Source organism: Ovis canadensis, chromosome 4, assembly GCF_042477335.2.
Source record: "Ovis canadensis isolate MfBH-ARS-UI-01 breed Bighorn chromosome 4, ARS-UI_OviCan_v2, whole genome shotgun sequence".
Lineage (NCBI taxonomy): Eukaryota > Metazoa > Chordata > Mammalia > Artiodactyla > Bovidae > Ovis > Ovis canadensis.
The window spans coordinates 65,968,653-65,985,460 of NC_091248.1; the positions used below are offsets into that span (position 1 = coordinate 65,968,653).

General features: G+C 43.0%; 1 protein-coding gene across 22 annotated transcripts in view; it reads right to left on the bottom strand.

The window, feature by feature from the left end:
• Positions 1 to 3,957: 3,957 nt before the first annotated feature.
• The window catches only part of ST7 (suppression of tumorigenicity 7), a 276,264-nt gene continuing 263,413 nt past the window's right edge, over positions 3,958 to 16,808 (bottom strand). For 11 of the 22 annotated variants that reach the window (XM_069586679.1, XM_069586677.1, XM_069586685.1 and 8 more), the window contains 2 exons: positions 14,971 to 15,110; positions 3,958 to 4,227 (listed from right to left, as the gene is read on the bottom strand). In XM_069586679.1, coding sequence (XP_069442780.1) covers positions 4,132 to 4,227; positions 14,971 to 15,110 — 236 coding nt within the window. In that variant the 3' untranslated portion in view covers positions 3,958 to 4,131. Of the gene's footprint in view, positions 4,228 to 12,854; positions 13,908 to 14,970; positions 15,111 to 16,808 lie in introns of those variants that run through there. The other 11 variants (XM_069586678.1, XM_069586689.1, XM_069586691.1 and 8 more) reach the window with 3 other exon arrangements.

The window sequence follows — 16,808 nt, forward strand, 5'->3', positions numbered from 1 at the left end:
AAACATAAAAGTAGAATATTTGCACAGACCAACTGCCATTACAGATAGTAAAAAGGTGATCAGTTCAGTTCAGTTCAGTCGCTCAGTTGTGTCTGACTCTTTGCGACCCCATGAATCGCAGCACGCCAGGCCTCCCTGTCCATCACCATCTCCCGGAGTTCACTCAGACTTACGTCCATTGTCAGTGATGCCATCCAGCCATCTCATCCTCGGTCGTCCCCTTCTCCTCCTGCCCCCAATCCCTCCCAGCATCAGAGTCTTTTCCAATAAGTCAGCTCTTCGCATGAGGTGGCCAAAGTACTGGAGTTTCAGCTTTAGCATCATTCCTTCCAAAGAAATCCCAGGGCTGATCTGCTTCAGAATGGATTGGTTGGATCCATTCTGCACTGCACTGCAAGGAGCAGTCCAAGGGACTCTCAAGAGTCTTCTCCAACACCACAGTTCAAAAGCATCAATTCTTTGGCGCTCAGCCTTCTTCACAGTCCAAATCTCACATCCATACATGACCACAGGAAAAACCATAGCCTTGACTAGACAGACCTTAGTCGGCAAAGTAATGTCTCTGCTTTGGAATATACTATCTAGGTTGGTCATAACTTTCCTTCCAAGATTAAGCGTCTTTTAATTTCATGGCTGCAGTCACCATCTGCAGTGATTTTGGAGCCCCCCAAAAATAAAGTCTGACACTGTTTTCAATGTTTCCCCATCTATTTCCCATGAAGTGATGGGACCGGATGCCATGATCTTTGTTTTCTGAATGTTGAGCTTTAAGCCAACTTTTTCACTCTCCTCTTTCACTCTCATCAAGAGGCTTTTTAGTTCCTCTTCACTTTCTGCCATAAGGGTGGTGTCATCTGCATATCTGAGGTTATTGATATTTCTCCCGGCAATCTTGATTCCAGCTTGTGCTTCTTCCAGCCCAGCGTTTCTCATGATGTACTCTGCATATAAGTTAAATAAGAAGGGTGACAATACACAGCCTTGATGTACTCCTTTTCCTATTTGGAACCAGTCTGTTGTTCCATGTCCAGTTCTAACTGTTGCTTCCTGACCTGCATACAGATTTCTCAAGAGGCAGGTCAGGTGCTCTGGTATTCCCATCTCTTTCAGAATGTTCCACAGTCACACAGTCAAAGGCTTTGGCATAGTGAATAAAGCAGAAATAGATGTTTTTCTGGAACTCTCTTGCTTTTTCCATGATCCAGCGGATGTTGGCAATTTGATCTCTGGTTCTTCTGCCTTTTCTAAAATCAGCTTGAACATCAGGGAGTTCACGGTTCATGTATTGCTGAAGTCTGGCTTGGAGAATTTTGAGTATTACTTTACTAGCATGTGAGATGAGTGCAATTGTGCAGTAGTTTAAGCATTCTTTGGCATTGTCTTTCTTTGGGATTTGAATGCAAACTGACCTTTTCCAGTCCTGTGGCCACTGCTGAGTTTTCCAAATTTGCTGGCATATTGAGTGCAGCACTTTCACAGAATCATCTTTTAGGATTTGAAATAGCTCAACTGGAATTCTGTCATCTCCACTAGCTTTGTTCGTAGTGATGCTTTCTAAGGCCCACTTGACTTCACATTCTAGGATGTCTGGCTCTAGGTAAGTGATCACACCATCCTGATTATTTTGGTCCTGAAGATCTTTTTTGATACTTAAATACTGATAAAAGAAGTTAAAAAAATTCAACCTTTCCATTTGGTCACATTGTATCTTGTATATGTTGCTAGATCTAATTTGTTAATATTTAGAGTGTGTGCATTTGTATTCCAAAAAACACAGATAAGTTGAGTCCATGGGACACTTACTATCCTGCTGGAAGGAAGTGTCTTTATAGAGGAAAGCCCATTAGGATGGATTTTGATGTCCCCTTAAACAGAAACAAAAGCAGAAGGCAGAAATGCAACTCAAATTCCAGTTGCCATCTTAATGAAGTCAAGAAAAGTGGAGCTTAGGGAAGAAATATAAGAACTGTGTAAAATCAATCATCTTAAAAATTGCTCTGACATACTGGTTGCTCTGGTTTTGTCTCTCCACAGATTTGCATATAACCCTTAAAAAGGCCCGAATTCTTGTCCCCAGCAGCAGCAATGTAAGGTAGGTGCTGGGAATATAGCAACTTTCCTGGTGTCCAGGCCCAGGGAGGTCAGAATGGTGAGAGTTGAGCAGAGGATTAAAGCTAGAGGCAGAAGGCAGGGATCAGCGCACATGACTGGCTCCTCTCCTGGACCATGGGCTCATTCCTCCAACAGTCCCTCTTATTTCCTCTGCAGGCTTCATTCTGTCACCATCTTTTCTCCACCTTCGCCTCTCCCATTCACTCCCCTTACCTGTCGAAGTCTAACTTTGGCCTCCCCTCTCTATGGAACTGCTCTAAAGTCCTAATTATTAAATTCACAAGGTGCTTTTAAATCCTTGTGTGTTTCATTTCTTTGCTATATTTCCTGCAACTGGGGTTTCTAACAACAACTCATGTTGGGCCGTTTCCACTTACCATCACTTACAGGCTCTTGAATCCTTCACTTAAGGCTTATCGCAATCTAGTCTTAACTTGAACAGGTTGAAATCTGTTTCAACCTTGGTCTCCTCATCTGTTAAATAACTGCATGAAATAATTACTACTTTTTCTTTCAGCACCAAGTTATAAGTCTAAGGCTTCCCTGGTCCTTCTCTGCTGGAACCAATCTCATTATTCTGAAAATGAATAAAAGTTTATCTGTACCTATCATATATTACATTGATTTGTCCAACAGATCATTTGAACATCACTCCAGGTCAAGAGTTTTACTGGGGGAAGAAGAGGCAAACAGGCGAACAAAGCAGACACAACCCTGCCCCCAAGAGCAGCACTATTGATATGGATATAGGGTTTAAGTTTCTTCTGAGGAAGGGCAAGAGCCAACTGCATCTTTCTGCCGTGGCTTTGCACAAAGAAGGCAGAGAAAAAAGTTTGCCCGAAGCATGGAAAGGCCTGTGCACCTAAACATTACCTGCCTCTTGACTCTGCTCTTGGATGAAGACCAGGAGGTTGCAGGAAGTCCAAATGCCAAGGGGGCTGTGGTGTGGTGCTTTCCCCAACTCTGCCTACTGTAACACTCATGGGGACAGATTCAGGATTCTAAACAAAAGGGAAAACAAACCATGTAAAGGACAGTCCTTTTTATAAAGCACTAGACTGAGATTCTGAATAGAGGTACTTATCAGTTCAGAAGAGGAGTCAAGGTTATTTATTTTTCTCTTTTGCTTAAGTAAAGCCAGATGCATGCTCGGCAGGTGTGACTCATGGAGAAGGCTTTCAAAGATGGTGAAGACAAACGACCACTTTGGTTCAGATCACGAAAACACTCAAAGAACGCTCACATGCAAGTATCAAGAATGCAAAGATGATAAAAAAAGAAATTACCCTTATGAGAAAACATCTTAAAAATGGCAATGTTGAAAAGTGGGCAGGTTCTACAATAGACTATTGGGTTAGCATCTTCTCATCAGAAGTTTTCTTCTCACAACAAATTTCAGAAAGCCAAACCAAAATGATTTCTGGAACCACAGTGCTGAGCTCTATTCTGTGAGTAGAGTCTCTGAACCAGAACAACCTGTGATGGCACATACTTTTCATTCATGCTTCCTGTCATTCATGCTGGAAGTTTCTTTTGTGTATTTGGCCTATGAGGGCACACAGTTTGGAGCTGAAAAGATGGTGCTTTTTAGCTAAAGAGAGTCTATTTTCCAAGCCAAGGGGTGCCAATGGCCTGCTGAAATCAGTCCTCTCAGCTCAGAATACCATCGTGTGGTGTTCAGCAGATTTGGGGGCCTTAGTAAATTAAATGTAACCTATAGGTTTATTTGGATACCAATGATTTTAGGGTTGGGAGACACAACTGGTTGCTGCAATACACAAAAGTTTATTTTTGACTTTTTTTCTTTTCTGAAGGCAAAATATAATAGAACTGAACATCAGTGAATTTTGTACAACAAAAACAGCTTTTAATATGGAACAGACAGTTCATGAAGGTTTTAAAATCCTGGAATGGCTTCCCTTTTCCAAAGTCATGCTTTCTTGCGGTCCACGAGGAGTTGGCACAAAGAGACGGTGGCAGCCTGCTGGGCGAGGTGAATGGAAGGACGGGTGGGCTCCCCTAGATCCGAGTCAGCTGGTGCCACAGACTGGATGGCAGGATGCTCTCCACTTTTTCCATGACAAAGTTTAAGGGGGCAAACAAAGTGCTGAGGAACTGTGAACAAACCAGAAGAGCACACAAGTCAGGAGAGATGGTTTTTTTCCCTTTGACTACATCAGGTCTTAGTTGTGGCACATGGGCTTAGTTGCTCCATGGCATATGGGATTTTAGTTCCCTGACTAGGGACTGAACCCATGTCCCCTGTATCGTAAGACAGATTCTTAACCACTGAACCACCAGGGAAGTCCCTCAGGAGAGATTTTGTTCAAGACTATAAAATGAACCTCTCCAACCCATGCTTGTGTATTAAGTCTCTGCATCATAAAAAGTCCCCAAACACTATGATTACATATTTATGTTTGTAGGAAATGCTGGTTGATGAACAAACCTGCATTCCAGTTTCTGTCCCTCACCCAACCCTGCCACCCCAGCCCGAGTTCTGATGGACAAGGGAAGAAATGTTGGCTGACAGGCCCTCCACTCCTTGGACAGCTGCCCCCAGTGCTGAGGCCTTCCAACTGTCTTCAGGATATGAGGCTGCCCATGGAGATGACCAGCACCATCAAAAGGGACGGAGGACAGGTGGTGAATGAGCAGAAGAGCTAAAGCATGGCGACAACAACTCCGCCTGCTTGTGTAGTTATAGAGCTTTAAGTGGAAAAGGCAACAACAACAAAAAGTCCAGTCTGTGGGATGGTTGTCAGCTGCTTTGGGGTCCTATGATCTCCCAAACACCCGCAGCCCAGGCTCCTTTCTGAAACAGCTGCTCAGCAGTGAGTACCATGGAGCCTGGGTGAAGGTAGCGGGCCAGCCAGTCCATGGACCACACATCCTTGTGGAAAAGGTGCTCCTCTGAAGAGACCTTCAGAATCTCTTTCATTTGGTTACTGAATTCCTTTCTGCCTTTCACGTAGAGAATAATGTTCTTTAAAAGCGCCTTTTAAAAAAGCCAGGTGCCTCACCTAAGACTCATTTAACATGATCTCAAGTCTGTTCTTATTATGTTCTCATGAAGAATCAGCCTCTTTCCACAAGCCATCAGCAGCTGGCAGAGGAAGTGCCTAAACCCAGTCAGGCACGAGACGGGTATCTGGATGGATTGCTTGCTCTCTGTTCAGAACCAATGTATCGACTCACAAAGGTTCAATATCTGGTCCTCATACTGTGGAATCCCTTGTCCCAGTCCCCTGTAGAGAGTACAGCACAGTCTACACCACCAAGAATTTCCCACGGAACTTGCAGTGTAGGACATGAGTACATACACAGAGCAGAGAGCACAGTTCTGAGGTCAAACTGGTAGATATGCCTTTAATCCAATTAAAACAGGCTCCTCTACTGGTCACATGCTCTATGGATTGCAGGTCCTCAGAAAGAAGTACGGTAGGCAAGTTTCCCAAATTTACTTGACCTCAGAATCTTTTCTTCGTTTTTCAAAAAAGAACCAGTAGAATACAAACTGGGAAGGCTTGCACCACATTATGGAAGGATCATCAAGGGTGAGATTTGTGTAACGAAAACTCGAGAGTATAAGATTCGAAATCCTTCTCTATGTTGCCTCTTTCACAACAATTGGACATATTTACTCAGTAAGGCACTTAAGTACTGGATGAGATATAGAACTGTTTAGGACAAAAGTCCCACTGTCAGGAAGGTCAACACCTAGGGGGAGGGGGAAGGGAGCTACTAAGAACTGTACCAGGTAGACCATAACGCAGCAGAAGACAGATGTACAAGCCAAGCACCAGGAAGGTCAAGAAAGGGAGAGAATCCATTCTGTTGAAAGGAACAGGAGAAGCTGAAAATGAGCTGACTGAAACAGTCCCCAGCGGATGGCTGGGGTATGAAAAAAACAGAGATGAGGTAAGAGTAGTAAGGAAAGAAATGTGAGCAAGGTGGAGGGGGAGTGGAGGATGGGGTGGGGGGCTCCAGGCTCAACAAACAGCTGGAACAGAAATGGTAAAGCAAAGCAGCTAGGAAGACCAGAAGATAATAAACAGTTCAGTTTTGCTGGAAGGGATAAAAGAAGAGCGCTCAGAAGCAAACAGAAGAGCTTTGGGGAGGGCCTTCAGTGTCAGTTTGAACTTGCACTTAAGAATAAGGCAGCCTCTGGAGAGGGTACGGAGAAAAGGCAACCCTCTCACACTGTTGGTGGGAATGCAAACTAGTACAGCCACTATGGAGAACAGTGTGGAGATTCCTTCAAAAACTGGAAACAGAACTGCCATATGACCCAGCAATCCCACTGCTGGGCAAACACACTGAGGAAACCAGAACTGAAAGAGACACATGTACCCCAATGTTCATCACAGCACTTTTAACAATAGCTAGGACAGTAACCTAGATGTTTATTGGCAGACGAATGGATAAGAAAGCTGTGGTACATATACACAATGGAGTATTGCTCAGCCATAAAAATAATACATTTGAATCAGTTCTAGTGAGGTGGATGAAACTGGAGCCTATTATACAGAGTGAAGTAAGCCAGAAAGAAAAACATCAATACAGTACACTAACACATATATATGAAATTTAGAAAGTTGGTAACAATGACCCTATATGTGAGACAGCAGAAGAAACACAGATATAAAGAACAGACTTTTGGACTCTGGGAGAAGGCAAGGGTGGGATGATTTGAGAGAATAACATTGAAACATCTGTATTGCCATATGTGAAATAGATCGCCGGTCCAGGTTCAATGCATGAGACAGGGTGCTCAGGGCTGGTGCACTGGGATGACCCTGAGGGATGGGATGGGGAGGGAGGTGGGAGGGGGGTTCAGGATGGGGGACACATGTACACCCATGGCTGATTCATGTCAATGTATGGCAAAAACCACTACAATATTATAAAGTAATTAGCCTCCAATTAAAATAAATAAATTTTTTAACAAAGAACAATACAATGGAAAAAAGACAGTGTCTTCAATAAATGGTGCTGGGAAAACTGAACAATTACATGTAAATGAATGAAATTAGAACACTCTAACATCATACACAAAAAACAAACTCAAAATGGATCAAAGACCTAAATGTAAAAACAGATGCTGTAAAAATCCTTGAGGAAAACAAATGTGGAATACTCTTTGACATACATCCCAGCAATATCATTTGGATCTGTCTCCTACAGTAATTAATGAAAATAAAAACAATAAAATGGGGCCTGATCAAACTAAAAGCTTTTGCACAGCAAAGGAAACCATAAACAGAACAAAAATACAGCCTAAAGAATGGGAGAAAATATTGGCAAATGATGCAACCAACAAGAATTAATCACCAAAATATACAAACAGTGCATAAAGCTCAAAAAAAACAAAAGGGGGCAAAAGATCTAAATAGATGTTTCTCGAAAGAAGGCACACAAATGGCCAAAAGGCACATGAAAAGATGCTCAACATCACTATTAGAGAAATGCAAATCACAGCTTCAACGAGGTATCACTTTATACCAGTCATAATGGCTATCATCAAAAAGTCTACAAATAATAAATGCCAGAGAGGGTATGGCATTCTACATCTTTACACTGTTGATGGGAAAGTCAATTGGTACAGCAACTATGGAGAGGAATATGTGTGTGTGCGTGCTAAGTTGCTTCAGTTGTGTGCAACTCTGTGTGGTCGTTGGACTGCACCCTGCCAGGCTCCTCTGTCTATGGGATTCTCTAGGCAAGAATACTGGAGTGGGTAGCCATTCCTTTTTCCAGGGGATCTTCCTGACCCAGGGATTGAACCTGGGTCTCAGACATTGCAAGCAGAATCTTTACCATCTAAGCCAGCAGGAATTATTATTATTATTACCTTCTCCAGAAGAGCAGTATAGAAATTTCTTAAAAATCTAAAAATAGAGATACCATATGATCCTGCAATCCCACTCCTAGGCATATATTCAGAGAAAACCGTAATTTGAAAAGCTTTGTGCATCTCAGTGTTTATTGTAATACTACTTCCAATAGCCAAGACCTGGAAGCAACCTCAATTTCCACTGACAGATGAATGGATAAAGAAGAAGTGGAATCGTTACACAATGGAATATTACTGAGCCATAAAAAGAATGAAATAATGTCATCTGCAACAGCATGGATGGACCTAGCAATTATCAGACTAAGTGAAGTAAGCCAGACAGAGGAAGACAAATATCATATGATATCACTTACATGTAGAATCTAAAAAAAAAAAAAAAAAGATAGAAATGAACTTACATTCAAAGCAGAAATAGCCCCACAGACATAGAAAACAAATTTATGGTTACCAAAGGGAAAGGGGGAGGATAAATTAGGTGTTTCAGATTAACACTACACACTACTCTGTATAAAAGAGATAACCAATAAGGACTACTGTAGAGCACAGGGAACTATACTCAACATTTCATAATAACCTATAAGGGAAAATAAACTAAAAAACTATACATATGTATATATGATTATCTATTTCTGTATTTTTCTCCTTCAAAAATAACTAATTTCTACCTATGCTTATGTGAAAATAAATTAGTATACATCTTCAAGACAAACATACAGGAATAAGGCAGCCTCAATAGTTCTTGAGTGAAGGAAGGATGGCTTTGTACTCTGGAAGGTGCTAGCGCACAGCAATGCCTGACTTTCTGAAACTATCCTTGGCTGGGCGGGCAGTACCACGTGGTTGCTCACCCTACTAACTGGATGGCTTGCACTTCTCAGTTCAGAGCTGGATGTAGTTGTGGGAGATCCTAGACCCAGGAACAAGCAATTACTGCCCACACTGCCTCTGAAAGAGACTTAAATCCTAGTTCTGAGAATGTAATATGGAGCAAGTCTCCTGATTGTATCAGCCCAACATAGTAACACTGCAGAATTTAAAATATGCATACGTAACATTTGTTTGTAATCAGAGATTGTCAAGGCTCCATAACATGTATTTTCCTGTATGTAATAGTTCCATGAAGAGGAGCTAGGTGCTAAACTGGTCTGGATGACCCAGGCATCCTGGCAAGAGATGAAGATGGGGCCCAATGAACAAGGTGATTTTGCTGGTGAAGTTGTCATATCCTGAAAACCTGACCAAAAACAGATTTATAACCACCAAATTTGTGACTGAGGGTGGGAAGGAATGACTGCCGCATTAACACGAGCCAGAGTGGTTAGATGAAAGGCATCACTCAAAGTCTGAGTTCTGGGTGACTTTCTGCACTAACTGGGGGTTGGGGGGACACCGGGAGCCACGGCATGGTAGCACAACAAATGAAGATGCTGTCACAAGGTTGGTTCAAAACAAAGGCCCGCCTCTTTATTTGCTTTGTTTGGGGCACTGACCTGACTTGGATAAAAGGGAGGCCTAGTTCAGTGGCAAGCCTTGCTCAGCTTGAGGTCTGCAAACACCCCGAGCCACAAGATGGAATGCACCCTGCCTGCCTGGACCACACCTGTGCCTCTCAACCAGGTTCCACAAGAGAAGTAAGTCCTGATACCTCCCGCTTATGTGATCATTTACTGTTCTCCCTTGTATCTAGGATGTTCTATCCTTGGGAGAATTGAGAAAAGAATCCTTTGAATTGTTTCCTAGAGATCCTAGTTCTCTCGCATTCACCCAGTTGGGATGTGCACCCTTTGTTACTAGGTTACCTTCCTCCTTAGTAGCCCTCCTCGTGTCCTCTTCCCCATTCCCTCACCCACCAGGAAGAAGCAGCAATCTAATAAGGTGCCTGAAACTAATAAGCTCTTTTCACTTGGTAGCTAGACAAATGTCAGTGGCTTTCATCAGGAGGTATTACCAAAAAAAAAAAAAAAAAAAAAGTTTGGTGGAACATGCCTTACTTCCTTGGATGCTCATTTATATTTCTTTGCAAGTTTGAAAATCAGTCAACACTTTCTGACCCAAAACTCAACCAATGCACATGGAGAAACAACAGTTTCACTGAGGGACTTGGGAAATGTTACTGCCTGAAAAGTTAAGTCTGAATGAGCAACACCAGGCAACCCTGGAACAGCTCATCTATCTCAGTGTCCAAAACTCCTGTCCCGAGGGCAGAGATACATGGTCCAAAACCCACCATAATTTAATCAGTGTCTTGTGGTGAGAAAAAGCAACTGAACTAATAATAAAAGAGAGAGCAACACTTCAATAGCCTGATCCTCCTTTTCCCAAAACACCATTATTTAGAAGAAGGTCATGGCTCGCAACATGCTTCATTAACATTTGAAACGCCTCTGCTTATCTGAATAAGTTCCAGGTGCCCTATTGCAATCAGACAATTGACATTTCACTGTAATCAATATCAGACTTCAAAGAGGTCAGGGTCTATAAGTTGAAGACGAGAGTCAGAAGTCAGGGGGCTGGATCTCAGGGAAGGAGAGAGAGACCAGAGGAGTAAAGACAGGGCCCTTCAAACAGAAGAGGTCAGCACACTGACCTTCCCACATTCTGCGAGGGGCTGAGTTTGGAACGATCACTTATTTATATGAGCAACCTTATCTTGGTAACCAAACATTCTAAGAAGAGTTAGTTCTAAGTCATTGAGGTAGATTAGATTAGGCGGGGAGAGCCAGTTGAAGCCTCTCATTTTACTATTTTCCAGTGGCTCACACTTGGCTGCGGGCTTCCTTACTGGCTGCATATCAACATGTAAACACACTGGAGAGTTCCCAAGCTGCACGCAGCCTGGCGGGTGGTGGTGCAATCTCTCTCCATCTACTAAGAGTCATTATCCCAGGGACATTATCTCAGGCTAGGGCTGAGAAAATCATTTTCACAAGCTGCAAATGGTTGCAGGCAGCCTATAGGGCAGCTGTGATAACCTGTGGGGGTCTTCACGAGGGGCCTGATGAAGTGACAAGAGTGAAGATGTGGCGAGGGCTCGGGGGCGGTGAGGGGGGCGGGTGGTGCAGAGGAGGGAGACAGGGCTTGTCTCCTTCAGGCTATCCATCTTCCTTCTCCACAAAAGCTCCCCAGACATTTTGGAAGCTGCTAAACCTTAATGAAGGGGAGATGAATGTGATCCTCCAGGCAGAGGTTTAAAAGCAAATTTATCTGAGCTACACTTGAAAACTGTGAGTAGCTGACCAAACTATCACACCTTAGTGAAGTCGCTCAGTCGTGTCAGACTCTTTGCGACCCATGGACTGTAGCCCACCAAGCTCCTCCGTCCATGGGATTCTCCAGGCAAGAATAGTGGAGTGGGTTGCCATTTCCTTCTCCAGGGGATCTTCCTGACCCAGGGATCGAACCCAGGTCTCCCACATTGCAGGCAGACGCTTGCTCGGGGGTCGCGTCACACCTTGGTAGCATATAAAATAAGAGGACCATAAAGGCAAATTTATATTTTATTTAATCATTTGGTCTCTGACTCAAAGCTATGCTGCTGCTGCTGCTGCTGCTGCTGCTGCTGCTGCTAAGTCATTGTCATGTCTGATTCTGTGTGACCCCATAGACGGCAGCCCACCAGGCTCCCCCTATGGAAATATTAAATGAGGAGAGTGGCCCTTGGTCTAATCTGTAATGAACACATCTTTGCGATGTTGTGGCAGCGACGCAGCCTAACCTAGGAAATGCCCAGTCGTAGTCTATGTACTATCTGCCATTCCCTCTAGCCCTCTCCCTGGTTAACGCGGCTTCAGGCAGTCACTCCGTATAATATAGTGGTTCTCAGCCCGGGCTGCACACCCAAATCACCAAGGGGGAGCATCTGAAAACTCAGATACCCAGGCTGCACCCCAGGCCAATTAAGTCAGAGTCCCCTGTGTTGGAAGATCAGGCATCAGTAAATTTTAAGCTTCCCAGATAATTTGAAGGTGCAGCCAGGGTATCTGGTTCCTAGAAAGCTATCACCTCAATGGCTCTGACACTGCACCATGCACCCACAGACGGCTGCTAGAAGGCAGGCTTTCGTGAGGCCAGCATTCTCTGAAGGAATAGTCTTCAACCCACCCATCTTCATAATGAGTGGTGGGTGGGGAGGGAGCTTGTTAAAAACACAGATTCCTGGGCGCTAATACTCAACACTCTAAACTCCTAATGGTGGGGCCAGGTGAATTCTGCACACACCAGAGGCTAAGAATCACTGTCCTGATCCCAAACTCCCACCAAGAGCTGTACATTAGTTTAAGGAAGAATACCGGGCCAATGACATTGTCTAATGTTGTAAATATACTCTTATTTTAAATTTTACATTATACTCTAATCTACCCAGACTTTTGGCAGCTACTTTAATTCAGAGGTTGGCTTGGGATAGAAGCAAATAATGAATAGCATAGGCTCATAAACTAGGGAGCATCCATAGGGAAGCTTAGATGATACTGGGTTCAGGAATCATATCATGGTAAGGAACTTTAAGATATTCTGCCAGAAAAAAAGAGAAAGTATTAACTTAGAAGAAGTGGCCATGAATGTAGTAACTGCCTCAAGAATTTCAGAGAGGAAGTAGAGTTGTTCACTATAGTTTTGGAGAGTAGAATAGGAACATAAGTAGAAACTAAAGGAGGGCAGACTTGACCAATAAAAGGAAGAGTTCTGAGTGATCCAATAATGAAACGGGCTTCCATGTTGAAAAGGTGAGTGCCCCATGGCTAAAAGTATTCAACATGCATCTAGGTGATCTCTACCAAATTACTGTTGAAGGCAATTTGTTTAAGGTCCTTTCAACTCTTAGCATCTATGATTATAATTATAAAAGAAGAAATGCTAAGCTGTATCTGAGTTTTTACACTGATTCTTTCTGCAGAAACCACTACCATTTATTCATTTAATAATCATTTATTGAAAACCTACTATGTGCAAGGCAAAGCTATGGGGATACAGAGATGAGGAAGACACAGTCCTGCTCGCAAGGAGCTCACATTCTAAAAGGGGGTCAGACAAGATTTTAACAATTATAATATAGTACAATAAATGTAATAATATAGGTATTCATGGGTGGGATCAGAGAGGAAAGGTTCTAACTCAGCTTAGGAGGAACTTAGAAAGGAAGCCGAGTATAAAAGAACAAAGAGGCATTAGTAGACTGGACAAGTGCTGGTGGTAATGGGGAAGGGCATTCCACACAGTGCAAACAGCACGTGCAAAAGCACTGGGCACAAGAGCCTGTTGCATCTGGGAACGGTGAGAAATTCACTGTGGCCCAAGAGCAGTGCCTGGGCAAGAGTTGAGAGAGAGTAGGCTGAAGAGGCAAGCAAGGGCCAGATCACAAAGGACCTTGTGTGCCATGCTAAAGATCTGTGACTTTATCCTGATGTTGGTGGGAAACCATTGGGGAAATTCAAGCACAGAAGTGACATGCTCAGATTTTCTAAAAAAGACCATTTTGGGGTCAGTACAAAGGAAATACTGGCAGAGGAGAAGCCTGGAAAAAAGGAGACCAGTTAAGACTCTTGCAAGAAATCACAGAGATCTAAGCTAAGAGAGTCATGGGAGAAGAAAGAAGATAAGGAGAGGTGAATTCCATCTACTGACCGCCAAGCAGCTCAGGAGGTTAGATCCGACAGAGGAAACAGAGACAGATGGGATGTAAAGGGTGAGAGAAGGAAGAGTCTGGGAGGGCTGCCGAGTTTCTGGCTTGAGTGACTGGGTGGATGTCAGAGCCACTGGCGGAGGGTCAGGGATACAGGAGGAGGAGCAGTTTGGTGGTGGGGGGAGGAGGATGATGAGTTCAGTTTTGGAAATGTTGAGACTGAGGTGCCGGTGGGATTTCCAGTTCATCTTCAACACGCATGAAAATACTCTCGCAATTCCAGTCCCTGAGCTCTGCCGAGCAGAAAATGTCAATCATCTGGAAAGGGATTAAATCAACCCAGCCAAGTTAGAAATCATCCTTTCTGACTCCACTTGCCTTGAAATCAGAATGGAGTTCCAGGGAAACAATTGGTTTTCTTTTTCTGACTCCTTCTGTTTGAAACTCTTCTGTGGCAAAATTAGTAAACTTATCCTCACTGTGTGTACAGGTGGAAATAGTCAGTTTTCATCAAGGAAACAATGGTTCTTGGTTGTCAATGCAGATGACTTTTCTCATTAAAGCTCTTCTCCATAACCATCTTTTTTTTTAGAAAAAAATTTTAATAGTCATTTTATTTAACTCAATATATCTAAAAATTATCATTTTAACATGAATTCAGTATAATAACTAATGAGATATTGTATATTCTTTTCCAAGACTAAGTTTGAAATTTGGTGGATATATTATAGTCTCAATGCATCTCTTTTTAAAAATTTTTATTAGCATATAGTTGCTTTACAATGTTGTGTTAGTTTCTATTGTACAGCAAAGTGAATCAGCTATACGTATACCATAACCTTCTTTAAAGTCTTAATGGATTCTGATAGTTCTAAACATTATATTTCTATACTTATTAATACTAGACACCCTTCACACCATCTCAGTTCATTCCCCAAACAATTTAATTTGTTGACATTACAACTTTTAAAATTTAAATCATCTTTGAAAATGTAAATTCTATCCTTCTTGCAGGAAAGACCTACAATATCTAAAGATTAGAAATAATGTCATTCAATTTATATAAAACTGAATAACCTCCCAAATATTTTTCATTTACTAGGATTTCCTTAATTCTTCATGTAATTCTTTTAGAACGCACGCATTTTGGGGGGAACTGCTGAGAATCTTTTTGTATGTGAAATGAGGCAAGGCATGCAGTAATAAACAAGCTACACTTTCTCATTTTGATTCCACTGATGATACTGAAAATTCACTATCAGTGAGCAAAGAATCAGTACAAGCACATCCACTTTTACACGACCCTCCCCGTTTCTCTTATGCTGCTTTTCATGACTTTCCCTGCCCCTTGCCTGAGGCCTCTCTCTTGGCAAATACTCACAGCTTTTGCAAAGACCCCCATGAGTTCCGGGAACTGATGTGTCAGGAGGGCCAGCATGGCTGTGAAGGAACACAATCCAGCAGTAAAGAGAATAAAAAAGGGAAGCTCCTTTTTGGGGTAAACTGAGACTTCATGGAAAGCTGTGGAGAAGAACAAAAGGGAAGTGTTAGGGCTGCAGTGAAATGCACTCTCAGGGAACTTCTCTAGGTGGGATGGACTCTTCAGAGCTTTAGCTGAAGCCTTTTGGAAAGGAAAAATGTAGGGCCCTTGCATGAATGAGCGCCAACATCTCCACCAGCCTCTGGGGCCTAGTGCTTCTCCAAGTCCATATTTACCCTTCAGGACTCTATCCAGGGCACGATGGGGTTAACGTGGGGATGTCACACATTCACGGGCAGGGACAGCGACACTATCTACGCCTAATACACAGTATTCCTTTCTCAAAAGGAAACATAAACAAAACTTTATTTGTTATGTGTTTTATAAATTATAAAACACATGTTCACTGAACAAAACTTGTAAAATCCAAAGTCAAGTATCCTGAAATAAAAACTCTTCTTTCTAGATTGTCACTGTCCTGGAATTTTTAAATCACTGTCACAGAGAGATACTAGTGTGTATGTGTGTATGCTAAGCCACTCAGTCATGTCTGAGTCTTTGTGACTGTGGACTGTAGCCCGCCAGGCTCCTCTGTCCGTGAGATTCTCCAGGCAAGAATACTGGAGTGGGTAGCCATTCCCTCCTCCAGGGGATCTTCCCAACCCAGGGATCGAACCTGCATCTCTGGTATTAGCAGGCGATTTCTTTACCTCTAGCACCACCTGGGAAGCCCAGATATTAGTGTAGCTTGTATTTTTTCCTGGTACAATCTAACTATATCAGTGGAGGAAACTACCCTAAGGGAGAAACATTAAGCAAGGATCATCCATCCATCAATAATGGGAGATTTTAGAGCTTTTCATAACTTTTAAATTTCAAGTGACCCGCACAGAGAGAAAAGCACCAAAGCCTGGTCCTGCGGAAGGAAGCCGTGTGGCTGTGTGTGAACAACATTGCCATTCCAACCAAAGGACCAAGGGTCTCCATCTTCCTCAGGAAACCCAAGGTCTCAAGCCTCTCCTCAACCTTTCCACTCTAAGCCCCAAACATGACAGGGTAGAGGGCCAGGGAGGGACAAAGACAAATAAACTGGAACCTGAACCCAGGGATGTCAACCTCCTAGGGCTCTCCTTGGGTGGATGTGTGCTCAGGGCCACCGTGGACACCACACCACTAATGTGCCGAACGCAGGTAACATGTGAAACCACCCATCTGCCTCTCATCCTCACCCTCAACACTCAATGACTGTGAAGGGAAATCAGACTTGAACCACTGCATTCAATTAAATCAACGTGAGTCATAATTTTCTATTCTAGAACCATAAAGATTATTCCTAGACACTGTCTTTTAAGAACTATAATCTTTTTCTAATAGTGAATCTATCCCCCATGGAAACGTGTTTGAACTCAATTAAAACATTTAAAAATGATGTACTTTTTAGAAAACTGCCTTTCTTATCAGAAATCAGAAATACTAATGAGGATCTCCCTGAAGGGAGAGCTGAAAGGAAAAAGTGTGGGCCCGTCACAGACCCTGTTTCTGAAACCAAACCTAATGCAGAGTGAGGTACCCAACCCCTTTACACATCAAATACAGATGGTGAGGAACCACACCACTGAGGCCTCCACCTCCCGAGGTAACTCATCACACAGCAAAGCAAGCAGAGAGCTGCCTTCTGCTCCTTCACCCTGAGACGGCAGCTCATTTTGCACCTGGACCCCACCATTTTGGAGATTCAT